At 41.1% G+C, this 23,660-nt stretch overlaps 1 protein-coding gene across 1 annotated transcript; it reads right to left on the bottom strand.

Moving 5' to 3' along the window:
- Positions 1-371: 371 nt before the first annotated feature.
- On the bottom strand, positions 372-23,374 carry QSOX2 (quiescin sulfhydryl oxidase 2). Its single transcript, XM_017809928.1, has 12 exons — positions 23,041-23,374; positions 18,222-18,322; positions 17,084-17,123; positions 15,820-15,928; positions 15,543-15,633; positions 13,982-14,127; positions 13,213-13,356; positions 10,972-11,101; positions 9,037-9,159; positions 7,766-7,916; positions 3,677-3,865; positions 372-1,394 (listed from the first exon to the last, which is right to left on the bottom strand). The coding sequence occupies exons 1-12, from the start codon at positions 23,372-23,374 to the stop codon at positions 844-846; spliced, it is 2,109 nt and encodes a 702-aa protein (XP_017665417.1). The 3' UTR covers positions 372-843.
- Between the last annotated feature and the right edge of the window lie 286 nt (positions 23,375-23,660).

The following is a 23,660-nucleotide window of genomic DNA, read 5'->3' as shown; positions in this document are numbered from 1 at the left end:
TCCTTCTCTGAAAACCCTGTTTTCCTTCACTAGAGTTCATCAGGATTGGCTTCCACCTGGATAACAAGATAATTACTCAGCTATTTTCCTGGTTCATAAATGAGGTGAGTTATCCAATGCTCCATTAGTACATCCAATAGTGGAGCAAGTAAAGCACCAGTTCCAGGTCTGTCCTTGCTCACACCTAATCTCCAATAAAATGATGACCATTAGCAATCAGAATCAGGCTGCTAATTGAGACACAAACTGCCCCAAAACTCCCATCCAGGCAGTCACACACACATCCTTGGCTGGAATACACAAGAATGATGTGGACACAGAATGCTTTCTCCTTTAAATATGCCATGTAAATAATATTTCAGAAAGTCACAGAGGTTTAGAAATGGTTTAATCAGAATGAAACTCGTTTCCTGAAAAAAAAAACAAAAAACAAACCCCTCAGAATTCTTGCTCCTCCAAAGGAAGCAGCCAAAGTACCACTGGAACTGTTCAGCACTCGGGGAGGTGAAACCAGCTCTGGGTAAACTAAAAAAAAAAATAACACCTGACTTGAAGTACACAAAACAATATCCAATTTCCTCCCCCAGCAGGCACAGTGGATTGCATAATGCAATGTTTACTCTGAGAATGAGTAAAGGATGTCGGTGGTAAGTCATGGAAAAACCTGCCCTGACACATGCAACGCTCCCTCCAGAGCACAGCCACGTGTGCCTCGGCTTCCCACAGCCAGCTCCTCACATCCAACACCTGGGAATGCCTCGGGACAAAGGAATACTGTGTATAAAATCCCTGATCATAAAGGTTAAAGCTGTGTCTGGGAACAGCCACGTACACGGAGAACCCCTACACCGAGGGCCGGTAATGCTTCACCTTCCACCTCTTGGACCTCATCCTGAAAAAAAAGTACATGATCATCAGAAACAAGGAGGAGGCGACATAGAGGATGACACAGAGACTCATGTCTATGTTGGAGAAGCCAATCCCTAGGAAGGACACAGCCTGCCTGACCTCTCTGAGGTTCACTGATGCCACAGAGTTTCTCCCGCTACCTTGGACAGCTCCAGGATTCCCTCCGGGCTTCTCTAACCCCTTAGAGCCCGAATCTACCGAGTTTTCCTTATCCTGGAGCTTATTTTCTCTGTTTCCCCCTGGATTCTTCATCAGGTTTTTGTCCTTCCCCTCCCTGGTGTCTCCCTGCTCGGGGTCACTGGAGTCAGTCTGGCTCTCGGTGTATTTGTAGAGGATATTGTCACTGTTGTAGTGGGATTTCAGGAACTGCAGCACTTGCTCTTCATTCCAGCTGTGCAGTCCTTTAATCTCCTCGTGACATGCAGGACAAATGTCTGGAGTTGGCCACTGAACTTTGGGAAACTTTGGATCTTCAGTCAAATCACCTGATTGGGAGGAGAAAAAAAAACCGCAGTAAAAATAAATATCAGAATAAAAATCAAGGAATGAATGGGGAAAGCTGAACCACCAGACACCTCCCAGACAGTATTTCCCACCCAACTTCCCCAACAGTCCAGTGGGGTTGTTCAAAAAACACCCCACAGCACAATAATGTTCGTATTAAACCAAGAACAATCACAAACAAATTTGGAAATTCACAAGTTTCCTCAGGGGTGCATCAATTCCAACCCGAAGCATTTCAAAATACAAACACAAAATGATAATTATTTGCCTTTTTTTTTTTTTCCCAGGAAAAGCTGCAGGGCGGGAATCCCAGCCCCAGCTCCTGCAACTGCTGCTTTCAGGAGGCAGGAGGACACGACCATCTGGGCCCTTCAGGGTTAACCTGAATTATGGTGCAAAACAAACTGCTCTTTTCACTCAGTGCTCCTTAATCCCTGTGTTCTGCCCGGGTTGCAGGAGCAGCTTCAAGGCCAAAGACTCAGATATTTTCATGTTTCTGTGCTGTGAATCATTCCATCCTAAGCTTGCTTTTCCACAGCTTTTTGCATTACTGCTGGAGCAAACTGGTTTTAGCACTTGAAAAACCATTCTTATGTTTAAGATGTATTTTTCAGCTTGTATTTTTTTTTTTCAGCCTTTAAACCTGTAATGCTGTCTTGAATTAGATCCAGTTTGAACATTTCAGATGCTCACAGCTCTGGCCACCTCCCCGTGTTCACAGCAGAGCTGAAGGCTGGAGCTGGTGTCACATTTTGCTCTAAAAAAATAACATTGCAAAACGTGGATGGAGATAATTTTTGGAAAAAAACTTGCAAGAAAAAGCTAATTTATTTAGCTGATTGTTATTAGTACACTAACATTTAAAATGTTTTAAAAAAACAGACTCTCATATTATTATTATTATTATTATTTTTCCTTTTAAAGGCAGGAAGCTTCCCCATGATTTTGAGTAAAACAGGGATTCAAAGGATGCTTAAAAATATGTGCCTCCTTGATATGTACAAGCAAGAGAGCAAATTTGCCTTTTTATCTTAAAAGATCACTCAGTAATCAAATTGTTTCAATAGAGAAAGTAGAAACAAAATGAATTATGGTGAGATTACAAACAGAAAATTCCCTGTACTTTGTGTTTTGCTGCCAAAGAGGAAAATGCTGTAAATTCTGCCCATTCTAAAGCAACAGGGAATAATTCCACAGGGCAGAGCCATATCCAGGCAGCTCCTGACCCACTCCAGGGCTGTGCCAAGGTGTTTTCATTGCCCAAACACCATTTCTCACTGGAGGCCACACGTGTGACCACAAATACAGATGCAGCTTTTAAGGGTGAAAATACATCACTGTCCCGTGGAGAGATTTTAGCAAACTTAAAAAGCATAATTTAACATTATTATTTATTCCAGGGGGTTTATACTTCTTACTAAAAGGGTATTTTAGCTGGCTGTTGCATCACCTAAATCAATATCCCTGTGAGTTTTCCAATACCTTAATGCTCTAAATAAGTGTATTGCTCCACCACTTAGCAAGTCCAAGCCAAGAGGAGTTGCCTGGTTCTGTGTTCACAGCCCAGCCAATTGTAACCAAAAATTAGGGGATGTTTTTTATTTAATCCCTTATCATTTACTCCTCTTCTCCTCCTTGGAGGAAGGAGACAAACTGTTCGTGCTCACAACAGTATTTGATACTTCATAAATCTGGGGAATTCAGCAGGACCACGATATGAACACAATGTAGCATATTTAAATTGTAACTAATGCTACATTACCCAGATCCATAACAGCAGACAGGGATTTAGTGCAAAGAGAAACCAATTTTCTTTAGTGCTTTAGTTACTTGATACCTCCATAACAGAAGGGATTAAACACAACCAGTATTTTAACAGCACTTTTAGTCTAACTGAAAACACAGCGATCTAGAGGGGGCACAGATTTCCCTCATATTTTATTTTATTCCATTGCTGATCTGCCAATAATTCAGGCTCTTTTCTCCTGAGAAAGTCTCTTGTTCAATTATATTTTTCCATCCAGCATCGCTCCAGAATGAAACAAAGACAGGTTTTAACCTCTATTTAAAGTGTCACAGAAAGAAATGTGATTAATTTTTATCCACTTTTATTGCCCCTTTTTTGAGAAGGTTTTGATTTGGAGTCCAGAAAGATCCTCTCACCGAGCAACAGGTGAAATTTCAGAAGAAACTACCTCTGAGAATGGTGTTTGGTGATTATATCCCACAAGGGCACAGGAGCTCAGGTGTGTCCCTCCCATACCTGCCAGCCTGTTGTTCACCACGTTGTGCTTCTCCCAGAGCCACAGGACAGCCCTGTCCAAGGTTTTCACGGAATCCATGGACTCTTTGGCCATTTCTTCAAAGTGCTGAGCACAAGCCTTGCACCCAAAGAAGTGCTGGATGTACCTCCTCATGACCTGCAGCACGACCTGGGGATTGTCCTCGAGACCTGCAACACAAGGTTTATTGAGCCCCTTCTGGACCAACACAGGCACTTCAACATAAAAGTGAACTGGGGGAAAAGGGAAGGAAATATTCCACCATTCTTGCTCCATGCAAATTCACACCTGACTCTATAAAAATAGACACTTTTGTAATTTAAAGATATCCAGAGCACAAGTGTCACCATACAGGATCTATGTAAAAATAAGTCACAAAGATCTTAGAGGGACTAAAAGCTTTCACAAAGTTCTTTGAAGAAAAACACCCTCCAACAAAATACATATATTGTCACTAAGTAGTTCATTTATAACATTGCCACTAGGCACTTGAGGTGAGACATTTAGAACCAAAATTATTTGGCAATAAATAGAGCTTAAAGTTCTCTCAAACAGTGCTTTCCACAACACAGTTTGGAAAGCTTGTCTGGGGTATCAGACACAACCACAGGGGAATTATTTCCAACACACTGAAGTTCCAAAATGCTGATTGAGCAATAGTGCTATTAAAAATGCAAAGCAGGTGTTTATACCAATACAAGCCAACACATTTAGTATGTACAACTGTGCTCAAAGTTACCCTGGACAACACATTAAAAGAAGAGTTAAAAGTCAAGTGTTCTCTCCAGTGAAATTTCTCCTTTCAAAGAGCATCTGACAATTCAAGGGGGGGAAAAAACTTAGTTAAATGAGAGCCAGACATTAATTTTTACCAGAGCACATTGTGAAATTGTTAGAACGTGCAAAGTTCACGCTGTCTGTGTGTCACAATTCTTCTGGAAGCAGAGACTTTCTCCAATGTCTTGCCCAATAATTAAATGAATATTTATGGTATGCATAACATGACATTTATGCCCAGGCACTGAAGTTATGGTGATCCTTCTACTGGAAAATCAGGAGTCAAACCCCCTCAGGTCAGTATTTCCCAAGGTGCCTGTGATGCCTGTTTGTTGCTGAGGAATTAGAGCACCAGCATCTCATTACACTTATTAATTCCACAGCTTTTTTGGCAGGCACTGAATGCACCCACAGAACAGCTGCTGAGCAATGTTTGCACTTCCAAGAGTGAATCAGGAATTCCTCCTAAAATAAACACAGGCACATTATTATTATTTCTATAACACTCACACTTTTACACTAACTAGTTAATAATTAATTCTGAAGTAAAATAAGGTCTCCCCAGATGGAGAACTTTGTGGCCCTTACTGTGTCAGCAGGTAGTTCTTACATCTCCAAGAGGCTTGAAAACCTGACATAATTTGTTGAAATCCTAATGGTTTCATCTCTGTCTCACAGAATTTCTGATTCATGCTTAATTGACCCAGTAAATTATGTCAAAATGCATTTAAAAATGTACCGTGTGTTACCATGAACACACACTTGTCAAATTAAACACATTTTATGGTGCAGATTGATCAAATTACAGCCTCCTGCTGCTGAACACTGGCATAATTTACTATTGCATTGTTTTTTGGAAGAAAAAAAATCCTCAACAAAACCTGCTCAAACTATCAGAGCACTCTTGTTATGTATATAAGAAATACATGTAGACTGTCATTACACCTTTATTTGGAATAACACCACGATATTCTTAAACACAGCAGCAAAAAGAAGTCTTTAAAGCCAAAAAGAAATCCTAAACAGCAACCAATCTCTCCTCAGCCCCTTCAATATCTGTGATTGAGCAGACATGTATAAATAAAAGCTATGAGATTAAAGCAGATTAAATTACTGTATTAAAAGGAAGGCTGGAAAATAATTTTGGAAAGTTGAAACGAATTTCAGGCAGAACAGAATTTTATTATTTATAATAAAATACGTGTTTAGAAAAAAAACCAACGACAAACACAACCAAAGTAACTACTTGCAAATAATCTCTTTGTGGAGGAACAGATTCGTACAAAAATTTAATTATATCTGTTCTCCTGTGCAATGTTACACTCCTGAAAATTCATTTTGTGGGGAGATCTTTCAAATTCAGATTAAGAAAGAACCCAGATAGTTCATTATAAAATCCCCAAGCCTGTCTTATTCACACCAATAGATCCTGTTATCTAAAAACTCATTTCTTTATAATTAAGTGTGCTCAGGACTTGATTTCTGCAGTGATTTGACACATCCTTGGGTGTGAGCAGCTCTGCCCCGAGTTCCCTCGGATCCCTCGTGCTGCTCCCGCTGCAGGTTCAAAATTTCACCCTTCCCCAGGAAAATATTTCAAGGACAGCCCAATAAAGGCGTTTTCTCACTAAATCCACAGCGAGTTCACCCAGAGGAAACGCTCAAGAAAAACACATCTGCTTTCAAAAGAAAACAAACAATTGCAAAATGGCTCATTTGGTTTGTTTTTCTTTTATCAGCCCCCGAGATGAATCTTCTATTAACATCTGCCATGTATCATCGTGTAATCCTCCTTTTCTCTCTCCTCCCAAACTACTGCAATTCAGGGTAACCCTAATCTTTAAAGTGGACAAGAACCATAAAACCCTACCTGTGGTGGGAAGGATTAGGGAGTACATCATGCTTTTTAGTAGATGGGATTTAAACAAGCAATAAGGAGAGGAAAACCTCCCAAGACATAATCCCACAGTCTCAGACTGACCCAATTCTTTGGCTGTAAGAAGTGATCATCACATCTCTGCCCCGATTTCCAGCCAGGGTTAACTGTGCCAAAGAGTTCTCAGGTCCTACCACATATTTTTAACTTCAGATTTGACTCCAGCTCATGCTTGGAACACACAATTTAAGGTGCAATTTTGCGTGGTTAAACATTAAGAATTTTTTTTGAGATTTAATCAGAGCATTTTTGGCAAGTGGGACAAAAGGGGAATTTAACTTATGCAGGATCCTGAACGGTTAAAAATCATCCAGTGCAAACCCCTCCAACTCACAGCACTAGATGGAAGAAATTTAACCCACTGTCCCATGAAAAACAAACAAAACAAAGGGAACAACAAAAATAAACAACAGGATGATTTGCTATATAAAAAAAAATATCCCTGTTCTGCAGGAGAATTATTAAGATTTGAAAGATTTTTTCACTGGGATTGCAAATAATTCTGGACAAACACACACATCTGTAATCTGAAATAATGAAATACTTTTTTTAATATAAAATCAGCAACGGGCAAATTGCAAATTTCTGGGGTTTATGGTTTAGTAACAGTCCACCTAGAATTCTTATATTCCTTTCTGATGGGGACTATCTAAAAAGGCTTTAAATGAGAACTAAATAGAATTGTAACCAAATACAGTGCTGCCCTGGCAAGAATAAAAATATATGAAGGCAAATATTTTAGCATTAATAATTCTATTTTCATTGGGTGAGGAAAATAGATTATATATCCAGCATGTTTCTTAAATAGGAATCATCACCAGAATATTAACACTCTGCTTCACAAGATGCTGCAAGTCTAAAAACAAGCAATTTTACAGAGTGCTGGCAAAGTAGTAAATCACTGGGGAGATTAATGACAGGTACATTCAGCTGAAAAAAAACAACCCCAAACAGTCATAACATTCAGTATTTAATAAATAACATTACAGAAGGATCAGCTAATGGTTGTACATGCTTTACAGCTACTAAATTCTATGGTTAAATCTCATTCTTCTCAAATTGAATTCCCAGTGCAACCTCAGGCGACCTGAATAATTTTCATCCCTTTTCAGGGAGCTCAGAATTTCCTTGTTTGGAATTTTTTATTTTTTTTTTTCCTGCTTTCTCACTCACAGCTTTAGGGCCACACACTTTATTTACCACGTTTCTAAGAGAGGAGAAAGGCTTTCCAAACCTTCCAGCTGCAGCAAAGCTCTGACCCCTGCTGGTACAGACCTGCATCCACTGCCCTCCACAAACTCAGTATTAACTGAGGATTTCCACACTCCTCTCCACCCTAAAAAAATGTGCTGTTTACCTGTATTTATCAAGGCTTTTGGTCTCAGTGCAGCTTGAACAGTGAGGGTGTGGAACAGCTTCCAAAGGGAGCAGCTGTAACCTCTCAGCTCTGGTCTGCTGCCCTGGCAGCCAACCCACTGAACCTTCTTAGTCAGAGATATGCCAGAAATCTGGGAAAAAAAGAGGTGTATTTAGGATATATGCAGCTCTGGGACCTGAATGTGCTACTGAATGTAGGAGCACAGCTGATCCTAGGTGGAATTGAGGGTAAAGAACAGTCAATTACTTTCTCTGCACTTGTTGTTAATGAGTTTATGCTTCAGGCAAATGAATTTTAAACCCAGAACAATCCTTAAGTCCAAAATACTCTGATGTACCTTTAGAAAACTCAACCCTCTTGCAGGATATACAAAATACTGATGTCAAACCTACTAAAATTACTCTGACAGGACACATGAAGTAGCTTCACCTGTAAAGTTTCTTTTTTAAGAACAGCATGAACAAAACACAAAAATATTACTGTAAACTCTGACAGAGCCCCAGTTTCCCAGGGCACATTAAAAATCCCATATTACTCCACCAGGTTTACATGACTCCCAGTGGTACAACCTTAACAGGTTAAGATGTAGAATTTAATATTATTTTTTCTTAAACTCACTTCTTATTCCTTACACCCCAAATCCAGTGCAAGGTTTTAGTTTCAGAGACTTCTCTCCCTGCTTCCCAAAACACACAGGAGGTTTCCAAATTTCAGAGAGCAAATAGGAAGGGAGGATTCTTATTAATTTCTGGGCAAGGACAGCCCTGTCACAGGGCTCTGACTGCCAGAGTGGGATGGGATTCCAGCAAGGCCTTTGCATGCCAGGAAATTAAAGAGTATTTGGGGAAACTCCTTGGGAATAATTCCCGTTTCAGTGGGTGAATTTCCCATCACTTCAACTCTGACCTTCAGGAGATAACAGGCACAGCAAAGCCCAAAATATCCACTGGGAATCTTGGATCCCTGGAAGCTGACATTGGGGAACACATATTGCTTGCTCATTATAAACCCAGCCAGGATTGTGGAGTTCAATTCTCTCATTTCAATTTCTTCATGTGGATTTTTTTGTTTGTTTTGTTCATGTGTTTTTTGGTTTTTTTTTCTGGTAATGATTTCACTTTATTTTCATTTTAACCTTCTTATAACTCCATTATGACTGAGGGACCATCAGTAAGTGATGTCTTAGATTTATATAGAATCTTATCCTTTACTAATGCTGCATTTTCTGCTGGAAACTGGGACCAGCTTACCCGCATTTTGTTGTTGACCAGATCCAGAATAGCATCATAAGGGATTTTGTCTAATGGAAGGCTCACCAGCCACTCTTGCAAGGTCTCTAACAACTTTACCACAGGCTGTCGGCCAGGAAAAAGCTGAGAAGAACAAAAAAAACCAAGGAAAACAATATTTTAAAGCCCAAACCTCATCATCAGCAAGACACTTTTGTCGTCATCTAATTGTTTTCCTGCCTTTAAAGTGCTTCAGATTATAAGCAAATTAAATTCTTGTTCTGCTTTCAGCCACCTCACACTAAGTTGTGCTTACAAAATTAGCAATTTTTATGTGCAAAATATCAAAATGGAAGGCACTGAATAACAAGCAGGAATTGCATGGAACAACTTGGGATAGATTATACAGAATTTCACATTGGAGTAATTCAGAATGAGGCTCAGAACAGAGGTAACACCCCAGAGAGGCTGAAATCCTTCTTGCTCTTAGAAGATAAATCACAAAAAATAGTTCTTTTTGGTCAGATTTCTGTAAATTTAGAAGCTGGTTATCCAGGAGAGGGTTTTCCTTCTCATATGTGTAACAGTGTTTTCCAAAGTGATTTGGAAACAGTGACTTCCTTAACTTGGAACTTACAGAAGCCACAGTCTGGCAGATGAGTGTGAGGGACTGTAAGTCAGTGGTGAGGCCATGATTTTACACCAGAAATGGTATTTTGCTTTAATTAGGGTTGTGATCACTACAGAATTAAGTTGAGTATGCCCATCATCCTTTAGGGAGCAGGATTTCAGCAATGAAAATTCCCCAAGTAGGGAACCAGAGACCTCTGTGACTTCAGGATGATCCTCACTATAAACAGGAGAAGAGTATAAAAGGTTTCCTAACAAAATCACCTGCAAATCATGAATGGGAGATACAAGGAAAACGTTACATCACAAAAAAAAAAAGGCAAATAAAGGCCAGCAGCCCACCCTGCAAGGGCAGGTGGAGCTGAGCAGGGACCCAAAAGAGAGCATTCCCAATTTCTGCACTAATAGCCAGGGAAGCAAATGACATCAGCTGGCCAGGAGCCATCAGGAAGAGCAGAGGATGTTTTAGGGATAATATGATGGAAAGATTAGCACCACACTTTCTTAAAGAAATGAGGCCAGTGAGAGATTTCTGACCTCTGATGGCTGCAGGGGAGGGGGGAGGGGGGTAAGAAACTGTCTGTCTGATTTTCAGATAAATCCAGATATCTGGAAAGGGTTCATATAGGCCTTATTACTCCCTTAATAGTTATTGATTCACTGTTTTAAAATAAAACATAGTGGTAGCTACACTGTAAGTAAATATACAGGGACATTGGTCACTTCAGTAAACTGGCATTAAAAAGTAAAATTAATTTTTTTCAATTCATATCACATTATATTACAAATGTAACACATAAGCATTTTTATTTTTTAAGTACTCATTAATATTCAACACCTCTGTTATTTTGAAATACTCATTAAATTCAGTACCTCAATTATATTCCAAATTTAGACAGAAGCTGCTAAGATCTCTAAACAGAACACCATTTGCCAAGTGTGCATTAATGAAATCCAAAAGTCAAGAATGAAAAACAAAGGTTGTTTTAATCCCACTGAGTTACAATAGCTACTTATCCTGAAAATCTGATAAATGGACTATATTTACAGTGGCTGTTCAATATGCTGCAGACTACTTAAGCTTTATTTAATTTTGAGCCCTCTAAGACTAAATTAAAATGCATTTTAACCCTGGAAGTAAGTCAGAACAGCATCAAATACTTCAAAAGCAGCACGTACACAAACCCCCAAAACTCTTTTTTAAGCTGCTGAGGACGCACATATTTAAACGCTGCGAAAGACATTTTGAGAGAGCTTTGCCCCATAATAAATTTGATGGTGGAGTCACTTCATTCTTACAGATAATCACAGACTGGAAGTGTGTACCTTGGCAGAGATGGTGACAAAATCCTTGAAGGCCCTGAGCTCAGCTCCCTCAAGTGTCTTGTGCGTGGCGAGTTCCACCCTGAGCAGGAAATGCAATCCCGACTCAAGGTCAGCCATGTACAGCTTGGTCCTGGAAAACACACAAATCATGGCATAACCTGGCAGCTTTCTTTGGCTTTTTTTTTTTTGTCACCAGCCATGAAGATAAAATTGATAGAGAGAGGTGTCATCAAAGCCTCAGCCCCCCCGGGACTGCAGTGACCCCGCCCCGGGTGCTCAGGTTGGTGTCACTGGACTCTTTCATTCCCTTCAGGGTTTGGACAAATGAAGCACAACCACATTTAAGAAAGTTGTTTGGTTTTTTTTTAATATTTGACTAAACTTTTCTGCCTCCCAGCCAGCTTTACCTTGCCATGAAATTATAGCCCTGGCACTGTCAGCAAGGAAATGGGGACGGAAGGAAATTACAGCTTCTCTGCTGGGTTGGCCACAAACAAAAAAATGACATGTTATGGACAAAGGGAGAATTCTGTTCAACACCAGTGGATTAAACACAGAGCTGGGGCACAAACAGGGCTGAAAATGTCAGTGTTGGAAAGGACTGAGTTTAGAAATCCTCTCCTCAATGCAGCAGTTTTACTGCAGGTCCTTTATGTAAAAGTTAAATCCCCTCAGCTCTTGAGGCAGAATCAGGCACCTTGTGACAGGCAAAAGTAAACCACCTAAAACAAATCAAACTTCTTAGAAGTTCCTTCTCACAACCAAATATCTTCATAACAAAAACCACTTCACAAAGTACAAATGCATCAAGAACACACCCCCAGCTTTCAGTGCTCCCAGAGCACAAACTTCAGACAGTGTCAGAGAGCAATGGCACCGAACAAACAGAATTTCACATAGTTAATAGTTAAGGTTTCTTTTAAGAGCTCAGCACCACTATTGCTTCCAAAAACACACAGAATTTTAAAACAATCATTCAAGAAACTGGTTGGCCTCACCTCCTAAATTACATACAGGAAAGAACATATTAAAATACAGAATATTCTACATTTGAGCTATATCCTAACAGCTCAAACTACAGACTTATTCTGAATCTATCTCCTTAAATAATAATGTACTCACTTAAATTTTAAAAAACCAGCAAAATTCTGCATCAAGTTTCTTAAATAAAGAGACATCCACATGAATGCAGGAGGTTCTCCCAAAGGATCCTATTTAGAAGGTACTTGGACTGGAGATTCATGTCAACGAGATTTTGCCTTGCTGGAAAGCAGCTCAATTTAACTAAGTTGTTTTGCTAAGAGAATGTTTCATATAAAGTACTTTATAATAGTCACTGAAAGAAGATGACACTAATAGTGTCTATGAAAGGAAAATAAGTACTAAATTAAAGCACTCAGTCCTACATCTTTCCATCTAAAGATGCTGAGGGATTATCTCTCTGCAAAGGCTTTACATCCTTCTCTCACACAAAGAGAGAAAGAGGGTGAAGATAAACCTTTGGGATTTGGGATGATAAACATCTTTTCCAGTGACTTTAGTATTTTCTATTATACTTGCATTTGGCAGCACTTCTCAGTAGGCACTGCTTCACTGCTGCACACACAGGGAACTCTCCTTTTCTACAGAAATTATACAGCCTTTTACTTTACTATCCAGTTTTTCAGGGACACAGATTACTTCCTGAAGTTTTCCAACAGTTCCAATCAGTGATTTATACATTTCAGGCAATGGGATGTAAGTTCTTCACATTTTGAAGTCAATTGAGCGTTTAACAATACTTTTGGAGAAATACATTCCTTCCACAGCAGTGCAGATGCTGCTAAAACCAAAACACTGGCAGCCCTCAGTAATTTCACCAGTGTATTGTTTGAAAAGCTGCTCCCAATTTGTAACCCTGGTGTTGGAATTAAACCAATTCCCAAGTGTTACCTGGACACACCTGAAGGGAGGAAGTTGAAGCAGCAGCTGAAAGCTTTGCTCTGAGTTTTGATGCTGCAATTCCTCCAGTTTTAAGCATGAACACCTTTAATTTCACACAGCAGAAGGATGCAGAGCACTCAGCAGTGATCAACCTGTTCAACTCAAGGTGGATCCTCTGGGATGGAATGAAGTCAAATTTGGAACTGCACTAGGATTTTATTATAAATTACAGCACAGCTTCCCACGGGGCAAAAAAAAGCCCTGTAAAATAAATTTTAATAACCAAGTGTTGATCTGAAAATCAAGGGTATCACTTACTTATCAAACTCTTTCCACACCTTGACTTCTGTGCCCTCCTCTTTGTCTTCTTGAGCTGGCAGCTGGAGTGGCAAAAGGAGCTTTTTTCTTACACCTGGCAGTGACTTTAAATATGAAGAAAAGAAAGACCGTAGAGGCTTCAAACTGCACATAAATGGACAACAAAGAGAGATTACTTTTAATCTCACACTAAGTGAATGTCCAAAGCAAATTAGTATATTTATAAAACAAGGTATTCACTTTGGTTCGTGTTTTCCAGTTCTAGTGTAGCATGGCATGTTTCCATACAAAGTGGAGTGAAATAGTGTTCAATTTGGCAATAACAATTTGGATTAGTGGTGTGAAATTCCATTCAAAATAAGAACAAATAACGTTCATCAAAACATTCGTTTGCTTTACACAAAAAATGTTCACATGGAACAAGTATTTTGACTTAGAATCAAGCTTTTTTTTAAGAACTTCGACGCTTCATTTATTTTTTTCCACTTTTATTCCGAAGTTTTTTTCTTTTCAGATGCACCACAGTAATAAATTAAAGCTAGAAATAGGCAACAGTGGTGAGTAAAAGTAGTATTAGGTCTCTTATTGATAATAACACACAACTGCACAACAGTACAGTGCATTGATGACATGTCAGGACACCATGTCACTATTACAGGCAAAAGGATGATACAGAATAATTTGCTTTGTGTGAAAGGAATCCATAGAAGCTTTTTTTTTTGTAACTTAAATGAACCTCCTCACACTGCTCTGACTGACAATTACTCACTTGTTAATTAAGCCATGGGACCCATTTGGGTGGATCAAGTAGCACGAGGGGACTGAGGGAACACCCAGTTTCTCCAGGAAAGCTTTGTCAGAATTCAAGGCCCTCCTCACCACGAGGTTTTCATACTGGCTCAAGTCTAAGATAACCTGGGTAACAAAAAGATGACATGAATCACACATTGTTCAAGGAATCCTGTAGGATAAAACACAAAAATGGGTGAAGTGCATCATCCTTTAAGGGCATCCTTAAGCTGTTTGCCAAGGAAGTGCAGCTATGATTGTTCTGTGCACAGGAACAAGATTTACTCTTCTCTGGAAATTATTACTCTTATCTTTCTTTTTTAATTATTTTTCTTGGTCTGTCCTGGTCTTTGCCTCCTTCCTTCCATCACAGTGATGACATGTGGCCTTCCCTTCTCCAGGAGCTGGGACTCCTGTGAGGTTTGCCCATGTTGTCCCATATTGTAAACATGAAAAAAATGTTATTTCCTATTTCACTAAACTATTCTATAAAGCTAAAATGCTACATGACATCAGCAAACATCTTTCCCTCTGAAGGCAAACTCCACTTTGTGTTAATCAGATGACTCTCAGTTTTCCTCTGTAGCAGCAAGTAAAAAAAAAGAATCAAAGCAAGTGTGATAAAAAGCTGAAGAACTTTATAATCTTCTCATTTCCTTTCTTCAGTAATGCTCACTTGTATCAACACAGCAGCTTCCAAAAACAAATGCCTGGAAGCAGAGCAGTCTGCTTCCCAAAGTGATCCTCCCTTTTGGCAGCACATTCTCCTCCCCTTGTGCAACTGGGCCATCTCAGCATCAAATCTAATTAGAAACATTTTGCAGACATTGGATGTTTCTACACAGATTATGCCCAGATAATTATGCAATTTATTTTCTTCACTTATCCTAGATCTTGGCAGGAAGAGAAAAGTAGCAGTTGTCTAAGCTAACAGCAGGCTCATTAGGTGGGGAAAAAATGCCAAATCAAATATTTTATTGATGGAATGGGGGGAAGCAGAAACCAAAGACTTCCACTTCCTCCACATCTCAGAAATGTGAAAATAATTTTATGCTATCATCTTAATTTAGAACAGAATTTCCCAGAATTTACATGTGAAGAAAGGGAACTCAAGATTTTAGATTATTATCAACAGTTGAAACCATAAAAGTTGCCCAGAAGAATAAATATCACAAATTGTTCTCCAGCAGTAACAAAACAATAACATAATCTGACAATATTTTTCCTGTGATCTTCCAAATCTGGAAAGAAAAAAAGAACTGTGCTAACAGTGAAGCTGATAAATTAATCTTCCACTGACACATGAATGGAGGAAGTCAACGTGACATCACAATCTTTTGTAAGCAAGTCCCTCTGTGTGAGAAGCACTGCCCTAGAAAATCCCTTGGCTTTGTGATCCCTCAAACAGGCATGACCTGCCCTTTATGACCTTTGAATTCAGTCCTAGAATCAGGTTGTTGCTTGGCTAAATAACCTGAAATTCAGCTGTGTTATGACAACATTCATTCCCAGACATCCTGTCAGTCAGAGGGCACAGTTACCTCTCGTCCCAGGTAGGAGCTGTTGCTTTCAAACACGATGGCAGTGTAATGGTGGCTGTTCTTGTCAAAAAGGGAAGTAATATCACTGGACCTTTTAACAAAAGAAAAGAAATTTAGAATGCAACACACCCACTGATATTTATGGAATTTCCTTTTACAATCTCACAGTAGAACTGATAGCAAGAAAAAAATTCGCTTGGTCTTTAATAGGACCTTTTATATTTTATTTCATTAACTCAGTGAACATAAACAGCTCCATTTGAAACGTGGAACTTACCAAACTGGGTCCAGGGGTGGGCAAGCAGGTGGTCTGACCTCCTGGGAATGGTTCTGGAGGAAGTCAATCATCTTCTGACGGACTGTTTGTGGCTCTCGATCTGCTCCTGCTGAGGTTACAGAAAATACAACCCCTTCAGAAACTGGGGGAAAATGACTCACAAGGAGGTTTTCTGTGAATGTGAGTGCCTGTGCAGGCAGGTTTTCTCATGCTTTGCTGTGTCAGGTTTTTGTGTTAAATTTAGACTTACAACCCAGAATACTATTTGGCTGAAGAACTAAGGATTTAGTTGCAGGATTTCATTTTAATGTTAATATAAGATCATATTTAAAAGCTGTCATCCCACCCCCAAATTAATACAACTTCAAGGCTTTTCCAAATCTACCCATTTGCCTGCCTGGCTGATTTTCTCTTCAAACAATGCTTGATTCTAAATTTGTGCTTATTTTCACAACAGTTGGTGTGGGCACCTCCAGGAGCTTTTTTGCAATAAGGGTATCAATCATGAATTAAAAACTGCCAAGGTGTATCAATCCTACCAAATGGGCCAGGTGACAATGTGAGGAAGTGACTGTAGTGTGAGAATATTTGATTTGCTTGAAGAGAAACCAATTAAAAAGCAGGAACTGTCACAAATGCCAAAAAGCCCCAGGTACGAGCGTGGCTCTCTTGGCCAGGAGGGGTTAATGGTGCAGGTGGTCTCTCCTCTGACCTCTGGCCTTTTAAATGTTAATCCATTGAAAGACACAACAGCACTTTTGTCCCAGACAAACCACCTCAAGCTGTGATCCTGTCACACACACAGGGGATAAGCCTGGTTTCAGTTGGGCAACATCTGAATAGGGGCTCTCCCAGGGCAATTCAGGACGCCTGGAAAAGTGGCCCACGGATCAAAAGGCACCAGAGTCAGGACTGAGCAAATTGGATCTCCTGCTGATGAGGTGTGTGGTGGGAAAAAAGAAAAAAAAAAAGGGAATTAAAAAAAAATTATCAAGACATTTGGGAAAATTAAGAACTTTATTTAAAAGAAAAATGAGGAATGCGAGCCCTAAGTTCTTGAACAAATGTTTTGCCTGTCTAAAATTCTACCTAACACTCTGTTTTCATACAGTGCTTGGAATATCCTGTCTTAAAAAGCTATTTAGTGTCCATCCCATCTCTGTCCCAACTAATTGACAGGCAAAGGGATTTTGCTTGTTGTGTGACACATCCCTGGCTCACAGGAAAAACTGCCCTGGGATTCCTTACAGTTGGGTATTCTTACCTTCTCCAGCAGTAAACTGCTTTGTAAATGCTTTGAAGTACTATGGGGGAGAAAAGAAAAGTCACTGTATCAGACAAAACCAAAAATGGCTTTCAAGAATTTTTACTTTTACAGCTCTAACTACAAAAAATTTTTATCTTTGAGTTTTCTCTCTAAATCTACGAGTTCCAAAGACCTGTTTCTCACCTTCCTCAGGGTATCTCATATGTACCATTCAGAACTCTGACAACAATAAAGCCAACTTTTAGAGGAAAAATACTGCAAACATTAACCCAAACTAACTGATTCCCAAATCTGTGTTACCAGCTCTGTATATGCTTGGAACACAATTCACATTTTCCCAACTCCCTCCAGTGGTTAAACAGGAGATCTAAGGGAGCTTGGCTGTCTTCTGCTACGAAAAATAAAATGGAAAAATAAAGACTGTGTTCCAATTTACACCTAAAATTTTAAAGATTAAAAAAAATACTGTTTTTTTCTCTCAGGGCAAAAGATCCTACAGTGAAATGGCTCCTGTTCCCCCTCATCACAAACACAGTTTACTCAATCCTCTTCATCCACCACATTCTGCTCAGACTTACAGTTAAAAATGTGATTATACAGACTGACAGAGAGAGAGAGAAGGTAAAAATTGCATTTAGATATAGAAATGAACAATGGTAGATACTTCTGGTTAACACGAGATCCTTTTAAAAGCCAGTTTAAGCAAATTATGAAATTAATTAGAAAAGTAGTGAATGATCAATCAAGGGGAAATTTTTAATTGGTCACGAAATCAGCTGTTTTCATGAGGCAATTCCCATGTGTTTCCTTTATTTTCACACATTTGAATTTGAAAAATATTTGTACAAATTGCTGTTACCTAATGAATCTATTAAAATGAAGTGCTATATAAATGTAACAACACAGTACTTTGCATGAGAATTTTCCAGATTCAGAATTTCTGCTCTAAACAGCTGCATCAGCTCTTGCATTCAGCAAAAAAACCCTCAAATTAATCTTTTATCAAGTTTGCAGTTTTCTCAGAAAAAGCAAAGTAGAAGTCCAGTTAAAGAACAACGAGTTATACATAATTTTATGGTTTTACTTACTACAAAACATGCATTATTTACCTAAGGCAGGATGTTCTGCCACTTACCCTAAAGGTTGGGTAAAAGTGAATACCATATTCCTTGCAGGTCTCGTAGTTCTCCTCTTCCCCACAGTCCAGCACACCAAGTCTAATTGCAGGTTCCCAGTCTGAAAACAAAGACACCTTTCAATTTTCAGCAGAAGTGATCGGGGATCCCAGCTGATGGATTACCCTGCTTCCCATGGAAAGCAGGAGCAGGACTCTGACAGATTCCAGTGGCAGAAAAATCCAGCCCTCGGTCGATTCTCATTTGCTGCTCATTTCTACCCCCGAGTGCAACACGAGCTACTGATTTTCAAAATAACTAAAACCTCCCTGTTTTTCTTGGCTGCATCAGGATTTTAAATGCACCTAAACAAGAGGAACCCCAACAGACAGTGCAGCAGTTCCAGCCTGAAGGTATTTTACTGAATCCAGGAAGACAAAATTGGGGTCATCCCATCAGGACCCCGGCTTGAATTCCCCAGCTTTTCCCATTAGCTGTGCTCATAAAATAAGGCATGCAGAACATAGACCTGAATAAAATTAATCCAGCAGTTACTCATCCACATGGCTGTCAATTACAAAGCCATAAATTCGATGTATCTTGTATTACAGGTTTTTTAACAAGCTGTTTTTCCTCCAAGTTACAATTTTCTGAGAGGCCTCAGGATTTCACACAACCCCCAGCTCACGCAGTGCCTGCTGGAAGTTGTCTTTATCCATCAGCACTGTTCAGAAATACATTAGATATACCTCAAAAAATAACTGCATTTTAACCAGAGTGCTAAATAGTTGAGTTTGAGCATCACTGTGAGTTTTCTTTATACATGTTTCATAGCAGTAACCACAAGAGTTCAAGTATTTCTACAAATATGCTTATGTAACTTCAATAAAAGCTTTCAACTGACTTACAGCTTTTTCCTTCTCTTTTTGCTGGGAACTTATCTTTTTGAGCCAGGCTGTGCTGCAGCAATCACTTTAAGGAAGAACCACTCCAAGGGAATCCTTAGACAGCTCCTTTATAAAGCAAAGTTAAATCAAACCAGCCGTGGGCAGAATTTCAAGGTCCCCCACAATTCCCAAGTATCAATAAAATTTAAAAAGCACTAAAATTAAACTTGCTTTTACAGCAAAGAGCATGAAAGCTTCATCAAGTTCAAGAGCTGATGGAGAGCTGCTTTGCCAAACTGCTTTTGAGACTTAGCTTGACCTTTATTTGTCTTTGGAGGAGATGGGGCAGCTGAGGGAGAGTTTTGTGCTGAACGTGCCAAGAGCTGAGCGGGCACCAGGAGACCCCACAAACATGCTGGAGCAGATGGGCACGTATTCACAGCAGCACAAAGGACACAACAGTCCATTTCATCAAATAAAATGCAAAACACAAAAGGAAAGTTTGGCTTCTGGGTATCTCTCCCATTCAACTTCCAGCACCCCCTCCTCCTTTTTCCACCTGTCTGGATCCTCCTCCGCACCATGAATAGGAGCTCTGTGATCCCAATGCAAATAAACCCCACACAACAAAGCACCCCCAGCCCAGCTAAACCCCCGGGTTAAAGAGCACCAGCTGGGGAGTGTGTTGCTCAGCATTCCTGCTGCTGGAAAAGCAGCTTTTCCTTTCCCAGGGATGCCAGCGTTGCTGGAAGCACAGCCCACACTGCGGAGTTCCCGGTGCCACTGCAGCCTGGACCAGCTCCTTTAAAATGTTGATTAATTTTAAATTAGCATTAGTAGTTTTGAAATAGAGACTCACAAACCATGTGAAACAGGCAGATGAGTGACATATTAACCAGCAAAGCTTCTGTTCACGCTAAACAAGTTCCAGTGAATGAACAGGACTGTCTTGGACAAACTGGAATCCACAGGTTGGTCGAACCTCCCACTTGAGAAATGCTACACGACTCCAACCAGCGAATTACAAGGAATGTGCTTCCTTTTCATAAACTTCCTCTCCAGCTGGGTGTTTTCCATCAGGAAGTTTCAGGTCACACATCTCATCCCAAGGCACCTCTTCCCCATGTGCTACTTGAAAGCTGCCAATTTTAACACCTCCTGAACCATGAGAAGGGTTTCTGCAGTTCCCCACCAAAGGTGTTCAAAGAACAATCTAGGGAAGGAAATTGTTACTGCTGTATTTGAAACAACAACTGCTAGATTGGTTAGAGTTGTTCCAAATCCTGAGGAGTGGATTGCTTCTGTGTATAACTGAAGGGTTGTCATATATGGGATTTCTAAGGGGTTTTGTACCTTCTACACAGAAAATCACCACACAATTCCAGCCCACAGGCATTTTGCTGGATAGATTCAATCATCTTTTAAGACAGAAAAAAGGCAGTTAACTCTAATGGCCACTTTGGCCACTCCTATAATAAGATGAACTGTGATTCTGAGCGTAAAGCCTGTTCTGAGAGGAGAGGGAGTATCAAAATCAAAACATAAATTACACAAAAGCAAGAACTGAGCCTATTTTTCAGGAGGATTATGTTCTTCTATGAAATCTGCAATAGTTGTATTGCCAAGATTTAACAAATGAGAAACAAAATAAAAATTAAGTCTATTAGCACAGGCCTTTTATGGACAAAGTAGTAGCACCAATTTAACTGGATTTTGTTTGGACACCAAATCAGCAAACACATCCACAGTGATCCTAACGTAAACAAACCTGCATCCTCAAGGAAAGCTTTAATATCCTAGCAGAGGAGTAAATATTTTTGAAAAATAAATGTTGAGACAGCCTAAGTGGGCAAAATGTTCTGGGGTTTGGTTTTTTTGATGAAGCTCCCAATGAAAAGTGTGCCTGTTCTCAGCCTCCTCCTAAAATCCATTCATTCCAACTTGAAAATTGAAACATTTTCCTGACAAATAACACCAGAAGCCAATTGCATTTGCTGGTAGTGCCAATGTCCACAAATATCAGAATCCACTTTCTAAATGAAAGTCTTCATAAAAATTCAAAGGACTAAAGAGGAGAGGGGCCTTTTAAGTAGTTCCAGTAATACAAGTGCATAACAGAATTTGCAGTTATCATGACTGTAGGTGAGAAAGAAAATATGTATTTGAAGAAGTCATTACAAATTACAAAGGTATCACACTGCTGTATTAATATATAAACATGTTTATGTATGTAAACCTGTTTTATTTTGACAAAAGCTCAGATCAGTTCAGGCTCTCCATGACCTTCACTGCAGTGCTCAAACACTTCCTTATTACTTCAAAGAAGAAGAAGAAAATCTAACATATTCTGGCCAGAAGCAAATCAAAGCAGTAGTGAAAATGTTACATAAATTTATGCAGATTAAACAGAAAAAAGCCACTGGTTTTATAAACAATCCCCCCATATAAGTAAGGAGAGTTTGGACTGCTCTGAAACCATGACTGCTCTGTGCTTCTCTGGTTTTGAGCCTCTGCTCATCAGACAGAATTCCTCAGTGTGTGGTGAGTTCCTCAGGACCTATTTTTGGGTGGGCCTTCATTTCCACAGATCTAAACCCATGTACATCTAACACTGCACCTACATCTCCTGTTAGCTGTTAACACTTTTCAGGGTGTCAGAGAAGAGCCAGAGCTTTTCACTCCCTCTCAAACTGAAACCACGAGTGTATTAGAACTGTTGTTCCATCCTGGAAAGATCTCCTGGGTGAAATGCTAAATTAAGAACAGTTTAAAAGCCTTTTATACCACTATGTTAAGAATGACATTTCATACAAATCTGATCTCTAGTTTCCTCCACAACAAAGGTATCGAATGTAACCAATACCTGGGGGGCCTGTTTGTTTCCTTACATGTAAAACCAGAGTAAAACACTTCAGCACCTGCCAAAAAACCTGAGCAGGCTGACACAGCAAGGCAGGTCTCTCAGTATAAGCTGTGGAGGCCACCACTTCTTTTTAATTCACTATGTGATAAATCTGAAAACCTGGTTCTCACTTTGCTTGATTTTTTTTATCATTTCCTGGTGGTCCTTTTTTCCCTTCTAGGCTATCCACACTATGTTGAATTTGCAAGATATAGATCAAACACATTCATGGTCTTTCCAGTACCACAATATTTTTTATTTAGCTTCCAAAGTAGGCTGTTCTCTTTACAAAACATTCAGAAGATAAACATTTTGCCTCCAAGAGTTCAGTCTGAACAAACCTCCCATGGGCACACATGGACGCTCACGTGTAAACCCCACAGCTGGATCACTCTGTGTGAGGTGATGTTTTATCCCTGGATTCCTATGAAACCTTTAATTTGGGGATGTGCTACCACCACCCAAGCCTTGCTCTGTGCCATGTGCCCATTCTGGCAGTGTGGGACCACCAGGAAAGTGGGATGAGGGGTGATGCTCACACACCAAGGTACCACCAGGAAAGTGGGATGAGGGGTGATGCTCACACACCAAGGTACCACCAGGAAAGTGGGATGAGGGGTCATCCTCACACAGCAAGGTACCACCAGAGCACTGGGATGAGGGGTGATGCTCATATGCCAAGGTACCACTAGGAAAGTGGGATGAGGCATGATGCTCACACAACAAGATACCACCACGGAAGCAGCAGGAGGGGTGATGCTCTCACACCGAGGTACCACCAGAGCAGAGGATGAGGGGTGATGCCCACACTCAGAACACCACCAGGGCACTGGCAGGAGGGGTTATTCTCACACACCGAGGCACCACGGCTCACACACCACCCGGCCACGCGTGGCCGGCCCGCACAGCCCAGGGGTGACACAGCGCCCGAGGCCCCGCGGCCCCCCAGCCCAGCGCCCCTCGGGCACCGCCGCGGCCCTGCACCGGCACCGGGCACCGGGAGGCCGCGGTCAGGGCAGCCGGGCGGCCGCGACCCGGTCCCAGCCTCACCTTTGACGTCCCCCGCCAGCGCCCGCCAGGTGGGAGCGAAGGCGATGCAGTGGCCGCAGGACGAGCTGTAGAACTGCACCACCCAGGCGGTCGAGGAGTTGAGCAGCGCCGGCCGCACCGAGCCGGCCGTCAGCACGGTCAGCGGGTCGTGGCCGGGCCGGTAGAGCCGCGCGGCCGCGGCCGCCGCCAGGAGCACCGGGAGCAGCAGCGGGAGCGGCACCGGGAGCGGCACCGGGAGCGGGAGCAGCGCCCGCCGCCCCCCGCCCGCCGCCGCCATGTTGGGACGCGCGGAGAGGGGCGGGGCGGGGCCGCGCCATAGCAACGCGCCGGCCATGGCGGCCCGGCCTGGGGGTGTGCGGGGTGCTCTGAGGGGAGAGGGGCCGTCCCGTGTCCTGAGGGGAGCGAGGAGCGTCCCGTGTCCCTGAGGGGGTGCGATGTGTGCACTGAGGGGAGAGAGGAGTGTCCTGTGTTCCTGTGAGGAAAACGAGCACTGTCTTGATTCCCTGTGAGGGGAACGAAGAGTGTCGCGTGTCCTGAGGGGAACGAGGACTCTCCTACGTCCTTGAGAGAAGCAAGAAGTGTCACCTGTCACCTGAGAGTCTCGTGTCCCCTGAGGGCAG

Source organism: Lepidothrix coronata, unplaced genomic scaffold, assembly GCF_001604755.1.
Source record: "Lepidothrix coronata isolate B3197 unplaced genomic scaffold, Lepidothrix_coronata-1.0 Scaffold28, whole genome shotgun sequence".
NCBI lineage: Eukaryota > Metazoa > Chordata > Aves > Passeriformes > Pipridae > Lepidothrix > Lepidothrix coronata.
The sequence above is the reverse complement of the archived record's forward strand: the minus strand, read 5'-3'. Positions and strand labels throughout refer to the sequence as shown.